At 45.9% G+C, this 15,872-nt stretch overlaps 1 protein-coding gene across 1 annotated transcript in view; it reads right to left on the bottom strand.

Moving 5' to 3' along the window:
- Nucleotides 1-3,804: 3,804 nt before the first annotated feature.
- Nucleotides 3,805-15,872, bottom strand: part of MYO1E (myosin IE) — a 192,919-nt gene continuing 180,851 nt past the window's right edge. The window contains exons 27-28 of the mRNA XM_069483352.1: nucleotides 9,704-9,873; nucleotides 3,805-4,888 (exon numbers count right to left, since the gene is read on the bottom strand). Coding sequence (XP_069339453.1) covers nucleotides 4,812-4,888; nucleotides 9,704-9,873 — 247 coding nt within the window. The 3' untranslated portion in view covers nucleotides 3,805-4,811. The remainder of the gene's footprint in view (nucleotides 4,889-9,703; nucleotides 9,874-15,872) is intronic.

The following is a 15,872-nucleotide window of genomic DNA, read 5'->3' as shown; positions in this document are numbered from 1 at the left end:
GAAAAGAGATGGACCCTGTGGATTCAGAGAGATGGTAGACGCAGCTCTTGTCCATTAAAGGACTTTACAAGTTTATAGCCGTTGAGTCCTATTTATGAGTTTTTCTTTCTTTTTAAAAAAATTTCTTTTTAATATTTAAAAATTTTCTTGATATCAAGAATCAGTCCAATTTTTTCTTTTAGATTTTTATTTTTTTAGAGAAAGATATTGGAAGTTTAAAGGCTGACACATTTGATATCAAATATATAAATATTTGTTGACTTGGGGACAATGATTGAAAGCGTGGGCCTTGGAGTCAGACAGGTTCCAGTGATGACTCCCCGACAGAGGAACTGTGTGACTGTGAGCAAGGTAGGGACCGTAGGAGCACAGCCTTGTGTTAGAAGGGAGCGCCGAGGGGGGAAGGAACAGTACAGGAGGGGGAAGGGCATCAAGATTGGCTGGTAGAAATAAAAACAAGTTACTCAATTCAGGAAGGAGTGTGGTTGGCGAGGCTCTGGGAGAAGGAAAGCAAGCGAGGAGGGTGGACATTGCAGAATGGCTCCCTCCTCCTTTGAGCACAGATGAGGGGCACCAGAGACACAGAGTTCAGCTCTCCACCAAGGATGCACTGCACATGCCCGGCTCCCGACTGTCCTGGAAGCTAGGGCCCAGCCCTGCGGTCAACGAAATCCCAACTGGGACACCACCTATGCAAGAAGTGGCAGCAACTAGAGGCAGAGCCAGACTTAGCCTGACTAGCACCACTTAGGGGAGTTCAAGAGGGAGCCACCCTCCCTAGCCTGGGAGCTCTAGGCAAGCTGCTTAGTTAGCTGTGCAAAGACCCTCCAGGTCCCCTTGAGTTGAAGCCACGTGACTAAGTTCTGGCCAGTAGAGTATGAGGGGACATAGTGTGTACAATTTCCAAGGCATGTCCTTTTAAAAGGAAACTGCACTCCTCATCCTCTTTCCACCTTCATGGCCCTGGGCTTGGTACTGGTGGCCAGTCGGGTTTGATCAAGATGGGCTGGGGCCCTCTTGGTGGGGGAGCAAACTCATACAAAAGGCGTCACCTCTGCCCTCTCTTCATGTGTCTCAGTCTCATGTCACAAGAAGTCAGTTACTCTCTCTGCTGTGCCCCCATTCATTAGCACTTACCCCATCTGATGGCCTTCATAGTGTGGGCTGGGAGACCCTTTGAAGAGGTCCACAAAGCCAAAACTATTTTCATAATACTAGGATGTTATTTGTTTCCTACTTTCTTTCTCTCAGCAGTATACAGTAGAATCTTCCAAAGGCTACATGATGTGTAATGATGTCATCGCTCTGGCAGCTGGTGGGATGTTTGTGTATTTTTGTGTTTTAAAAATGTCTGTTTCAATTTCTAATATGGTAAATAGTCATTGCCATAACTGACATAAAATGAGCTCTTTGGGGTCCTCAATAATACTAAGGAGTGTATGTAAAGGGGTTCTGAGGCCAAAGACTTTGAGAACTCCTGGTCTACAACTAAAGTTTGAACCCTTCTCCCCAAAGGCCCACGGGCAGGCCTGCTCATTGGTTCTCGTTAATTTAAACTTTTGGTTGAAGAGACCTGTCACATCTTTACATTGCATTTGATCCTGCTACACACGTGTCGTGTGTGCACATGAACGCCTATTATTCCAAACAGGATGGCAAGTTCCAGGAGGTGAGGGTGGCCCCTTGATCTTTGTGTTCTCTACTGGTAAGTGACTCTTGAACTAACCGTGTTTGCTCAACTGGACAGTGAACAAAATGGCAGGCCTGGCTGGGTCCAGGGACCAGAGAAAACCTAGGTTAATGACTTGAAGACCCTAAATGGGAAAAAAAAAAAAAAAGGCATTTTTGTGAAGACTTTTTAATTAGGAGAAAAAGGGAAATGTTATTTATCCATCCCAGATTTTTCTGGTAATCTCCATATTAAATCTCCAAGTGTGTAGAAATAAGTTTAAGAATAAACCACTATTTCTCCAAACTTTTCTTGTTTATGAACAGTTCCAGCATTTCAGGATCTAAGGCTCCTCCACCTATAAACGTGAATCCCTCACCTGTTCATCAGCATCTGTTGGGCACCTCTTGAACTTGGCCCTGGGCCAGGCACCTGGATGCAGGTGACGAGGGTGTGGTCTGTGGTTTCCATGGATGAGGGGGTCTTTGTGCTGCTGATGGGGGTGTTTAACTCAGTTCCTGTTTTGTCACCTAGAGCCTGAGGCTTCCCAGGTATATATGCGTTTAAAATGCCGAACAGGAGGAAAAACAAAAGCTTGTTCTAGCCAGCCGGGAGCTTAGGGCAACAAGGGAGGCTGGTCTGGGCGTCTGGCTGCGAGAAAGCAGCCTGAGTGCTGGCGGCTGTGGGGCGGCCAGGATGCGCCTTCGTACCAATGCTCCACCTTCCTTCCTGCCTGTCAGTGGGCCCAGGAACGTGCAAGTACTTCGTAAAACACAGACCACTGGGGTCAACAGGTTACCTTTCCTCCGTTCATCACATCACGGCTTTAGCTTCCTCTCTCTCTTAACTGGTCACAAAACGGGACTGAAATATCCTTTAAACGTTATTTGTTATTGTTATGGATTGAAGTTCGAATTAAATGGTTTCTCTTTGTTCCAAGTCCACATACTTCTTTTTTTTTTTTTTTTTTTTTTTTATTAAGCTTTTTTTTTTTTTTTTTTTTTGAGACAGAGTCTCGCTTTGTTGCCCGGGCTAGAGTGAGTGCCGTGGCGTCAGCCTAGCTCACAGCAACCTCAAACTCCTGGGCTCAAGCGATCCTCCTGTCTCAGCCTCCCGAGTAGCTGGGACTACAGGCATGCGCCACCATGCCCGGCTAATTTTTTCTATATATATTTTAGTTGGCCAGATAATTTCTTTCTATTTTTAGTAGAGACGGGGGTCTCACTCTTGCTCAGGCTGGTCTCGAACTCCTGACCTTGAGCGATCCACCCGCCTCGGCCTCCCAGAGTGCTAGGATTACAGGCGTGAGCCACCGCGCCTGGCCTCCACATACTTTTTTCTCCTCATATATAACCCCTAATAATTTTTTCCTGTGGACCTGAGGATCCAAAATGACACAAAGGTGGATGCTGGTCAGACTCTAACTTCCCAACAGCTTAAGACTGGCCACGGCAACTGGAAGGAGAGGTAGCGAAATGTCGGTCTCCTCTTGGAACCACTCCCTTGTCTCCAACCTTTCAGCGTCACGGCAGTAAACGTTGCGTTGGTTTGCTAGGGCTGCCGGAACAAAGTACCACAAACTGGGTGGCTCAAACAACAGGCATTTACTGTCTCGCAATTCTGGAGGCTGGAGGTCTGGGATCAAGGAGTCTGCAGGGTCAGTGCCTCGTGAGGGCTGTGAGGGCAGGGTCTGCTCCGGCCTCTCACCCAGGCCTGTGTGTGGGTGGCTGGCTTCTGCCTCCCTCTTCCTTTTTTCCTTTTTTTTTTTTGTGTAGAGATGGGGTGATGAGGCTCAGGCTGGTCTTGAACTCCTGAACTCCTGTACTCAAGGGATCCTCCCCGCTTGGCCTCCCAAAGTGCTGGGATTACCGGTGTGAGCCACCGCACCAGCCTCCCTCCTCACTTTCTCCCCTCTGTGTGTTGGTCTGTGTGTCCAAATTTCCCCCTTTTATCAGGACCTCATTACATGGGATTAGGACCCACCCTAATGACTTCATTTTAGTGTTGTTACCTCTGTCAACACCCTATTTCCACATAAGGTCATATTCTGAGGTGCTGGGGTTAGGACTGCAACATCTTTTTGGGGGGCACCCAATTCAACCCGTAACAAAGGTCATGAAAGAACAGGTGGTTCACCGATTCCTTTATTTATCTGGGCGGTAGGGGGGGATGCAGGGGGGTCAGAGGAAAATTAGCTACAGGGAAAGGGCTGAGAAGGGTCTGCAGGGACTGAGCTAGAAAGCAGTGACACTATTTCTGTGGCTGGAAAGGAACAGGGCACACTTGTAAGTACCTGGCGTGAGTTCTGTAATAAAGCCTACCTTATGAACGAGTACAGTGGACTACTACTTAGTACATTCATACATGTTGCTACCATCTTGAGATTTTTATATATACAGTATATGATCTGTTTTTATAAATGTACAGCTTGAAAAAAAGAGATCCTTCTTGTAATAAGTACAGCATTTAAACACAAAACCAACATGGGCCAGCCACATTCCAACTGAAGACCCAGAGACAGCAAGGCTGCCAGCCCAGCCCCAGCCCCGACCCTGCTCGGTGGCCCTGGGGTCCCGGCGCAGTGTAAACCAGTGCCCCTCTGCCGAGGGCTCCGCGGGCTCCGCGGGCCGGCCGCCTCGGCATCTGCACGGGAAGCGCCCGCTCACGCTGCGCCCAGCTGCAGAGGGCGGGTCCTCCCGGAGGGAAGGTGGCGGAGAGGAATGTGTGTGTCAGGTACGGAAAGAAATGTGCTCTTCGACTAAAGGCACTTGTCAGTGGCCGCCGACAGCCATCCCCTGGCCTGGGGAGCAAGCGGGGCGCTGTTTCGACAGAAGCCAACAAGGTCTGAGCAGACCTCGTTTGTCCTCTCACCAGGTTTAAATACAATAAATAAATCTCAGTGGGTGGGTGTTTTGCCCTCCTGGGTTCCTATGAACAGGCTACCTTTGAGTATCATTTATGGAGTGACACTCTCTGTCCCCAACCCAGACTTTTCAGTGTCCTCCATGGGGAAGGTGCCAGAATCGCTTCAGGCTTTGGAGAAGCAATAGCTCACTGTGGATCGGAAGGAGAGCCCCAAATGTCCCCTCCCCTGTCTGTGCCTGGAGCTCCTCCTCCCCACGCATCAGGGTCTCTGGGCGCCTCAGATCTTGGCCACGTAGTTGTTGGGGAACAGGCCCTGCTTGCCGCGTAGTCGACCCGTCCACCAGCCAGAAGGATCTGCGGGGAGAGAGACGGCGAGAGTGAGGGCAGGTGCGTGGGTTCTGCCCCAGGCAAGCGCTCTGCTCCCACGGATCCTCCAGCGACTGGGCTCCACCCACAGTTTTCCTTTCTTTGTTTTATTTTATTATTTATTTTTTGAGATAGTCTCGCTCTGTTGCCCAGGGCTAGAGTGCCCTGGCGTTAAGCTCACGGCAACCTCAAACTCCTGGGCAATCCTCCTGCCTCAGCCTCCCGAGTAGCTGGGACTATAGGCATGCACCACCATGCCCAGCCAATTTTTTAATATTTTGTAGAGACAGGATCTTGCTATGTTGCTCAGGCTGGTCTCGAACTCCTGGCCTCAAGTGATCCTCCCACCTCAGCCTCCCAAAGTGCTAGGATTATATGTGTGAGCCGCTGCACCCAGCCTATATCTCATTTTGTAAAACAGCTGCATTCTATACCAAAATTTCGATAACCATTCCCTTATTGATGGCCATTTGTTCCCAATTATTCACTATTAATGCAGTAAATGTGCATACATCTATCTTTGTGCCCAGGTACAAGTAGTTCTCTAGGATAGATTCCTGGGTCAAAGAACATGGACCTCCTATTATTCTTTTTTAAAAAATTTAATTTATTTTTTGTACTTTCAAAAGTGCAAAAGGATAAACAGTGGAACAGCCACTCAGATCTCTTCTCGAAGGGCAGACAATATTACCTATTTTTTATACATTCTTCCAGAAATATTTCATGTATCTACAAAAGCAAATATTTATAAAAATTACTCTCTTTAGTACACACATAACATACTATATGTTCTGCACTTTTTAAAACCTTAACAATATATAGACTAAAGATCATTTCATATGAGCGTGTGAAGAGCTTCCGTATTCTTGTCTATAGTTGCATATATGCCACTGTTATATCATTTGCCTATTTTTTGTTGGTTCTTGGCCTTTTGCTTATTGATTAGTTCTTCACATCTTAGTGAATTTGTCATATAAGTTGCAAATAACCCCCCTTGTTTTTATCACTCTGTTTATGACTTTTTTTTTTTTTTTTTTTTTGAGACAGAGTCTTCGCTCTGCCCAGACTACAGTGCCGTGGCATCAGCCTAGCTCACAGCAACCTCAAACTCCTGGGCTCAAGCAATCCTCCTGCCTCAGCCTCCCAAGTAGCGGGGACTACAGGCATGCGCCACTATGCCCGGCTAATTTTTTCTATATATTTTTAGTTGGCCAGATAATTTCTTTCTATTTTTTTAGTAGAGACGGGGTCTTGCTCTTGCTCAGGCTCGTCTCGAACTCCTGACTTCAAGAAATCCTCCCACCTCGGCCTCCCGGAGTGCTAGGATTACAGGCGTGAGCCATCGCGCCCGGCCTGTTTATGACGTTTTAATATTTAGGTAGTTCAATCAATGGACATATTTTATAGCTTCTTGGTTTTCTAACATTTTTAGAAATTCTTTTCCACACTGATAATATATAAAAAGAAAACTCTCCTATCTATTTGAAATTTATCTCGGTGCAGCAGATAAAGAATATATCCAAAGTAATTACTTTGACATGAGGATTTAAGAATTCTGATTACTGCTAAATTTTCTCCCAAAAAGACTATTCCAGCAGTGAACAATGAAAAGGGTACCCAACTCCCTGACTAACCACAGATTTTATAGTCCACATTCTTATTGCAGTGACAAAATGTAAAATGTTCTGAAAACGAAAAGTTTTCTTCAACCCATTTGGTAGCAAAACTTGACCTGAACAGATGTGTATTTGTTCATGATGTCTCATCCTGCTGAGTGTGAATATTCGTGTTGCATATATAAGGCACATACACTGTTACTAACTTCCTAAAAGCTCCCATTTCTGATTTCTGAAACTCAACTGGCTCCAAGGGTTTGCATAAGGGAATGTGAACTGTCTCACATTTTAATCTTTGCTGGGGTCCTAGGCAAAATGTTGAGCTTTGCGTTGCCTGATGCGTAGCGAGGCTCTGTGCCGCATGGCTTCAATAACCTCCGTCCACCTGGGACTGGGCTGTCTGTCCTGTTATTCGTGCGGGGCAACTATTTATATGTGTATGATGCTTCTGTCTGTTCTGTTTTCTATTATCTAACTTCGATCCTCGTGATTTTCATCACACAGGTGTTAGGTTAGCCCCTTTATGAGATTAAATCCTGTATGGCTTTTGTGTTGTATGTCTGCCTTCTCCCACCCAAAGACTAATATAATATTCTCAGTTTCCTTCTAAGACTATTATAATTTCATTATATATTTTTAGGTTTTTAATTCATTTGATTTCAAACACATATGTAGCGTACGAGGCAGAGATCTGACTTTATTTTCTTTTCAAAATGGAAAATAATTGTCTATCTTTTCCCCTCTAGCTTAAAATGCCACATTTATCATGTATTAAGTGTCTACACAGGCATGGGTCTGCTTCTGGATTCTACTCTATCCCATGTCTATATGTTTATTGCGTATTCACACTACAATGTTTAAATTACAGTGATAGGCTGGGCACTGTGGCTTGTACCTGTAACCCTAGCACTCTGGGAGGCCGAGGCAGGAGGATCGCTTGAGCTCAGGAGTTTGAGACTAGCCTGAGAAGGAGTGAGATCCTGTCTCTACTAAATATAGAAAAACTGTTAGCTGTGGTAGCGGGCCCCCCCAACCCCCACCGTAGTCCCAGCTACTCGGGAGGCTGAGGCAGGAGGATCGCTTGAGCCCAGGAGTTTGAGGTTGCTGTGAGCTAGGCTGACGCCATGACACTCACTCTGGCAACAAAGTGAGACTCTGTCTCAATAAAATAAAATAATTACAGTGATAATTGACAGCATGTTTTGATAACTTCTAGGACTCTACATTTTATACACAAATATATAATTGTTTTAATTATATTGAATGTTACTTCTAAAAAAATTTGAAAATATTAAGAAATGAAAAGAATGTAATACTTGTAAATTCAATGCTTAAGGAGACCACTTTTAACATTTTCTATAACATATATATGCACATGAATACATTCATATGTATACACATATAGCTGTATACATTTTATATTTTTACAAAAATGAAACTATAGTTCATAGTCTGCAGTCTAACCTTTTTCTTTTTTTAATGAACATTTTCTATGTCAATAAACATACTGTACTTTTACAATATTATCTTTCATTAAAAAATTTTGCATTGAAGTTCACTGAATGGATATAGTTAACTAATCCTCTGTTACTGGATATTAGGTCATTTACAATATTTTTGCTGAATAAGGCTGGTGATAAAAATCCTGTTTGTTTTTACTAACAGTTTATTCAACACTTATATTTACTCTGGCAACTCTGAAGAAGGATACTGAATGGCTTAAAATATTAAAACCCATAGAAAACTAAAAAAGAACACTCAGGAAGCCATTTTGAAGGACGTTGATCCAGGGACTTGGAATTCTCCTCCCAGTGAGCTCATGGGAGGAAGTAACCTAGGTGTTAAGAACACAATTCCTGATACTGTCCGTGGCCGCCTCTTCCTGAAAGCTGCACTTGCCAAGAACTGCTGTTCACTCAGGTTGTCCTTGCTGTGCTCGCGTACCGGGGGTGGCTCCCCACTGCCTTCGCAAGTTCTCTTAAGCCTCACGTTCAGGACTCTGTCACCAGGACATTTCTAGCTTAATCCCACGACATCTCCCTATTGCTTCTGCACTGTGGTTGAGGGTTGGCTTGTTTTCCCGGACTGACCTGCTCTCTCTCCTCCATGGCTTCTCCTTCTGTCTCTGTCACTCTCTCTCAGAGAACGGTCTCCATATCTCACCACAAATGCCATTTCCTTCATGGTGTTTTTTTCTAACATCTTGTCAGGAGTTACCTTCTTTTATGTTTCCATAAGCACTGACATGTGATTTTATATATATACAGAGAGATGTATATATCTCTTCTGTATCAAATTAGTAAAGCCCTCAGCTAAGCCCATGGACCATGATGACAGTGGACATTGGGGGTTGCCTCCCTGGCTGCCACTCCATCCCCTTTCATTACGACGAAGCCATGACGTCTGGGTGGGAGAGCCCTCACCCTGTTTCCTAGGCAACCCTGCCAGGTCTGACCCAATCAGGGCACAGCTTTTGTCTTGCTACAGAAAGTGGTTCTGGGATGAACACATGACTAATTTGGTATAATCAGAGTGAAACTTAGGGCTTTTGGCCAATGGCTAAGCAAAGAGGTTATAGAGATGAGGCAGATTTCAGTAGTGGTTTGATAGACTGGCCTGGAATTGCTGCTGCCTTTTGCTACCATGAAGAAAAATGACTTGAGAAGGGAGCAGATATGAAGAAGAGGGCAGAGCTGAAAGAAGCATTAAAAAAAGAAGGTAGAGGCTAGGCATGGTGGCTCACGCCTGTAATCCTAGCACTCTGGGAGGCTGAGGTGGAAGGATCATTTCAGGTCAGGAGTTTGAGACCAGCCTGAGCAAGAGCGAGACTCTGTCTCTACAAAAAAATTAGTTGGGCGTGGTGGCTCATGCCTGTAGTCCCAGCTATTTGGGGAGGCTGAGGCAGGAAGATCGCCTGAGCCCAGGAGTTTGAGGTTGCAGTCAGCTATGATGATGCCACTGCACTCTAGCCTGAGCAAGAGAGGCCCTGTCTCAAAAACGAAAAAAAAAAAACAATAAAAAAGCAGAGAAGGTAGAGTCTTGATCAAACTGAGCCTGAAGCCTGCCTGCTTCTACAAATTTCAGTTATAGAAGCCCCTAAATTCCTTTCATGTTTAAACTAGTGTTTACAGCAATGTGACTTCATGCTCTTTGGAAGGCTGTCCCAGCCAGCCAGCCATGCACTTACCTTCTTTGATAATATCAATAATGTCATTGGCATTGAAGCTGAGTTCATCTGTGTCCTGAGCATCATAGGCGTACAAAGCCTTGCACTGTGGCACCTGAGGCTTAGGCTTGGGCTGGGGCTTGGGTCTGCCCCCCGCTGGGGGAGGCCGACTGGTCGTTTGTCTCCGGACACTGTGGAGAAAGTGGAGGCAGATGAGAGATGGAACCAAATGTGTGCTGGCTTGGAGCCTGGGGGCCAGCATTGGCCTGTTCAAGTTCACATACAGCTCCACCCTTAGAAGCCATATGGCCCCAGGTGCACCCCTTAAACTTTAAGAATAAAAACACCTATTTAAAAAAATTCTTAGTGTAATAACAGTAGCTAACGTTTGTTAAGAGCTATGTGCTTTTGCAACAACCTGAAAACAGCTGCTGTTGCTATTGTATCCCCAGCACAGAAGTTAATGTGAAAGAGGCACATATCCACCCACAAGTGTACAAAACATACCTATGCATTTAAATAATAAAACAAACATTCACGTATCTGTCTCTCCCTCCCCAATTTTGGCAACCCAACTTTTGCTAGTGTCATAGAAGCCTGCAAGTGCCTCTCCTTAGCGGCATTCCCTCCCAGAATTACCCACTACCCTACATTTTGTACTAATAGTTCTCCTGCTTGTCTTTATAAGCCACACATGTAAATATCCCTAAACAATATCCATAGTCTGCCTGTTTTGTAACATAAATGGAGTTATATTCTACTAGCATAGGCTCAACAACTTCTAGAAGTACCCTGTTGATGCATGTGGCTATAATTCATTCATCCTCATTGCTTTATACTACGCCATTGCATGACTATGTCATGAATGACTTACTCAGTTTGCTGTTGATGGTCATTCACAATGGTTCCAGTTTTCACTATTACAAAAAAATGTTGCTGTGAGACTTTGCTCCTCATCCGCGTCAGTATTACCCCTCAATCTCCCTCCCTTGCAAAATAACAACATTGCTGTGAATATTCTTGCACAGTTTATCCAGAGCAGTTGATGGCAACATCCGCACTATTGACATTTGGGGCTGGATAATTCTTTGTTGTGTCTGTGTGGGTGGGGTGGGGGCTGTTCTGTGTTTAGGGTGTTTAGCTGCATCCCTGAGATCTACTCATTGCACACCAGTAACACCCCCCACCCCTTTCCCGCCCATCAAAAATATCTCCAGTGCTCAAACCTAACATGATCTTCTAGCTTTGATTACTCTTTCTACACACTATGCTGCCTGGAGTCACCATTCAATACGTTGTCTCAAAGGCAAATAACTGCAACTTGTTCCTATTTATCAAGATCTTTAAACTTATATCGGAAACATTTATTAAATATGTTTATGAAAAGCATTTAGCAAAAAAAAAAAAAGGAATAGAAACAGAAAACATCCCACTCTTCCCCATCCCCCTTAAGGACAAACCGAAGGAAAGCCTACATTCATTTGCTTACAAAAGAAATTTAAGCTTAAGATTTCCTCTAAAAGGGGTTGGGCTGGAACTCAAGAAAGGGACTGGCTGTTGGGTCTGGCCTTGTCTGGGGTGGGACACTGGCTGCCATTAGGGTGGGAGGCCTGTCCGCAGCAAGGGCGGGGCTCCCAGGAACTGGGCTCTGTCTCCACTCAGAGTGGGAGGAAGCAAACCCAAGGCTACTGGAGTTCCACTCCTCAGGCCAACACACACACACACACACACACACACAGCACTTTCATAGTAGAGGAAAGGCATCTTATAGATTGCCAGCATGATATAGCATTTCCTACCTGGTGTCTACGGGAGTCCCCATTCCCTGTTTGAGAAGTGCTTGCTTCTCTGAAAGCTGGCCAGGCAAGTTAGGTTTTTAATTAAGCACCCTATATATTGGGGCTGTGTCAGCATTTGGTTCCTAAGAGCCATTAGCCTGGATACCAGAAACCATCTGATTTCCCAGCAGCAGGAATGGAGAGGGTGGGGTGGGCATTAGAACTCCCGGGAGGGAGGAAGCCTCCAGCCTGGCAGCTCCATGGAGCAGGGTTGGGAGCCCACGTGTTCACACGCAGATGCACACATGTGTATGCACACACCCCACACATCCACCCAAAGGCAGTTGTCTCTCAGTATCCCTGGGGACTGGTTCCAGGACTCCTGTGGATACCCAAATCCACAGCTGCTCAAGTCCCTGGTTTAAAATGGGGCAATAATTGCATATGGTCTACATACACCTTCCCATGTACTTTAAATCATCTCTAGATTACTTTTAACACTGAATACAGGCTGGGCACAGTGGCTCACGCCTGTAATCCTAGCACTCTGGGAGGCTGGCGCGGGAGGATTGCTCGAGGTCAGGAGTTCGAGACTAACCTGAGCAAGAGCGAGACCCCCGTCTCTACTAAAAATAGAAAGAAATTATCTGGACAGCTAAAAATATATATAGAAAAAATTAGCCGGGCATGGTGGCGCATGGCCGTACTCCCAGCTACTCGAGAGGCTAAGGCAGGAGGATCGTTTGAGCCCAGGAGTTTGAGGTTGCTGTGAGCTAGGCTGACGCCACGGCACTCTAGTCCGGGCAACAGAGCGAGACTCTGTCTCAAAAAAAAAAAAAAAAAACAAAACACTGAATACAAGGAAATGCTATGGAACAGAAGGGAGGTGGGAGAGGCTGGGGGCAGCCCTGGGACAGGGCATTTGCTGGGGAGCAGAGTGTGGATGGGGGAGGTGCCGGAAGGAAGTAGGGAGAGTTCAGCATTGGCACTAGGAATGGGTCCATTTAGGCACCACTGATGTCACCATTGTCTGTCTCTTTCCTGTAACCAGGAAAGGGTACAAATGCTCCCTTTGGGCAGTATCTTCCCAAAGTGAACTGCTGTTAGAGCAGAGCCCTCCTGCTCCCCGGCCATCCTGCCTCACCGCATATCTGCATGCATCTGCACTATTCCTGAGAGGGCCAGCAGACGGGATGTCTTCCGGGAACTGCTGCCTGCCTATGTGACGTCTCAATCAGTTTGCTCCGGCTGGGCCAGGCACTGTGCTGGGCATTTTCACAGATGCCGCTTCATTTACCCCTCACAACACCCCTGTGAAAGGATCCTGCAGGTTCCCAGTATTTCCTGCTGGTTTCATCATTGGCCAACATGGTAGCACATGCCTAAAGCCCCCAGAGCTCCAGCCACACTGACCTTTTTGGCTCCTTGTTCTGGCCACGCTCCCCTGGCCTGTCCCCATCACTCAACGAGCACTGCTAACCCCTGCTCAGCCTTTGGCTCTCACTTCCGCCACCACTTCCTCAGACTCCTGCGTGTCCCCTTCTCACAGCCCATGACGCTGCCAGAGCAGGGGGCCGAAGAGGGTGTCACAGTGACTTGTGTGCCTACTTGGCTGGCTCCCTGCTGAGATGAGCAGGCTCCACCGGGGTGGAGTCTGCGCCTATCTGTGCTCACCGCAGTGGGCCCCGGACCTGGCACCAGGCCCAAGAACACGGTGTACGTTCTGATGGTGTAACAGTGGGCAGCGGGAGGGACACTGGCTTAAGAGTCTGTGTACGGGGTCTGAGGCCCAGCTCTGCGTCTGCAAAACACGAGACGATTCAGGCAAGGGCCCTGGTCCGTTTTCTAATTCTAAGAAAGCTTTGCAGAGAGCTCTCAACAGTCTCTGCTGTGAGACGTGCCAAGAAACACAGGATGCCTGTGCAGTGACAAGGTCACAGTCCACGATTCACCACACTAGAGGCCCGGAAGCCACCGCAGGACACAGTCGGCGAGCACAGCCACCTTCCCGGCTCTGTGTCAGACAGGCTCCGACAGCTTTGAAAACCCACACAATCTCCTTTGTGTCACTAGGTGGCGGTCCTGTGTCATTAATAATGAGAAGAACTAATGACTTTCAAAGAAACGGTCAGAAATTGATTAATGAGGTCTTTTAGGCGCCTGGAGCCCTCCACTCCCAGCCGAGGCGATTGGTCACCCCAGTGAAGAGGGAATACAGACCTCACATAGCAAATGCCACCCTCATGCCGCTGTGCTGGCCCAGTCCTGCTTGCAACAGCTGCTTGTTAAAACTTTTAGGGATTTCTTGAGCCAGTTGTTAAGCATGACCATCACTACAAATTGAATCATATAAACAAATAATGAATAAATTATATTACAAGGAAAGGCAATAAGTACTTATAATTCATCCCTTCCTAATGATTTTACTTCTACCTATGCTCCTGAAGTCATTAACGTCTATTGCTGATGTGTGGTGGAAATACTATATGACGGTGTGCGATTGCCCATCTTTTCCCACATCTGCGTTCAGTTGTGGCCACATTGGTAGCTTGAGATTGGCCATGGTGAGAGGATTACACCACAGAAACTAGCAAATGCTACAGTTCAAGCTTCTTCACCCCCAAAGTGCCTGCTGGGTAGCAGCACATCACTAGCCTCATGCTACCCTCAGGATAGCCCACGTCCACTCGTCTAAATATGCTTTGCCTACGTTTGCCTTGTCATAGCCATGTAGGAGTAAGATAATTTTCATTCCTCTGGTATGTTGTGATACAGTATTTGCATTTCTTAATAAACCTCATAGAATTGAAAATCAAACACTTATTTCATTAGGATAACGGTTTGCAGCAAGAATTTCAGACTCCCAAAGTTATTTCTCCTGTTGACATTTCAACAATAAAGGCATATATGTTTGTATGTTAGTATACAGTTATAAAACTATACATTAGTGAGGGAATCTAGTGTTTTATTATATGTGATTTTTGTACAATGCAATTTAGTTTTCCTATAATGACTTGACCCATCATTTATTTCAGGGTAATTTGTATATGCTTATCACTCTATTGTGCCTATTACCATTAACATAAACACACGAAGAAGCTCAGCTATAGCAACCTGTTTTTGCAGCAGATTCTTTTCTAAGAGGGGCATTAGACCTCTACTGCAATCACATGATAACCCAGGGCAAATAAAGTTTCTTGATGAATTAAACACATTACATCTGATTTGCTTTGTGAAAACTTGCACTGCAAGAGAAGTTCCGCATTAGTGACCAGAGAAGACCAGGGGAGGTCTTTGCCCCAAGAAGTCTGGATGCCAACTGACATTTGAGCCCTTGGGGACAGCAGTTAAATCTCAAAAAATGACAAAAGTCCACAGGAAACAAACCCCCAAGTGACATCAAACCTCTCTAAACTAAGGGCTAGTTAATTCTTTCTGCCCTTAATGCCTGTCACTTTCCATGGATGTGAGTTGTTATGGTGATGGTAGCTAAGATGTTTAGTTAGAAAAGGAATGTGGAACAGTTCAGAGCAAGAAGGAGTTCGTGACTTTCATTTAAATTGCCCAGATGAAGCTCTAGTGTCTAGTGACTGTTGCAATATTACTGCACAGCTCTCTGTTCTGCTGATGCTCTGTGCCCACAGAGAACAGGCACGGCTACTTCCGGGGTGTGTGTGAGTGCTGGGGGAAGGCATCTCTCTGCCTGTTCTCCTTGTCTTGGCTTCCCTAGGCTGCCCATTCCCCTCCCCGTCAAAGCCAGCAATGCCTGAAGCGTAGACCCGAGTGGAATCCAGAGCTCTTAGGTGGGCCAGAGATTTGAGTTCTAGAGAATAAACCCACTGGGCCAGGGAACACCTACCTTTCAATCCTTTCAATCCTGGTAGAGTATTAAAACCTCCCTGCAAGCCCAAAGCTGATAAATAGTTGTAATGAAACAAATACAAGGGAACTTTCAAGTTGCATCACGCTTTATATCCTTCAAAGCCCTTATTTCATCTTCAAAGAAACCTTGAGAAGTGGGTTTTAAAAATGATTATATTTCTGGGCACAGTGGCCCACACCTGTAGTCTCAGCTACTTGGGAGGCTGAGGTGCGAGGATTGCTTGAGCCTGGGAGTTTGAGGTTGGCCTGTGCAACATAGTGAGACCTCATCTCTTAAAAAAAATTATTATATTATTATTATACTTATTATACAGGTAAGGACATCAAGGTGTAGAAAAATGAAGTGACAAGCATGTGGTGGCTCACAGAAGGCACATGGCTCGGTAAATATTCGATGAATGAAACAAAATGCAACCAACAAATGAACGAGGACTCGTATCCCATTCTTGTAACCGCAAGTCCCCTGCTCCCTGCGCCCCACCACGCCGCCTTCTGTGAATTTTTCTGCAGCTCCCACGTATCCTGGGTGG

Source organism: Eulemur rufifrons, chromosome 2 (assembly GCF_041146395.1).
Source record: "Eulemur rufifrons isolate Redbay chromosome 2, OSU_ERuf_1, whole genome shotgun sequence".
Lineage (NCBI taxonomy): Eukaryota > Metazoa > Chordata > Mammalia > Primates > Lemuridae > Eulemur > Eulemur rufifrons.
Note: the sequence above shows the minus strand (reverse complement) of the source record. Positions and strands in the feature narration are given on the sequence as shown.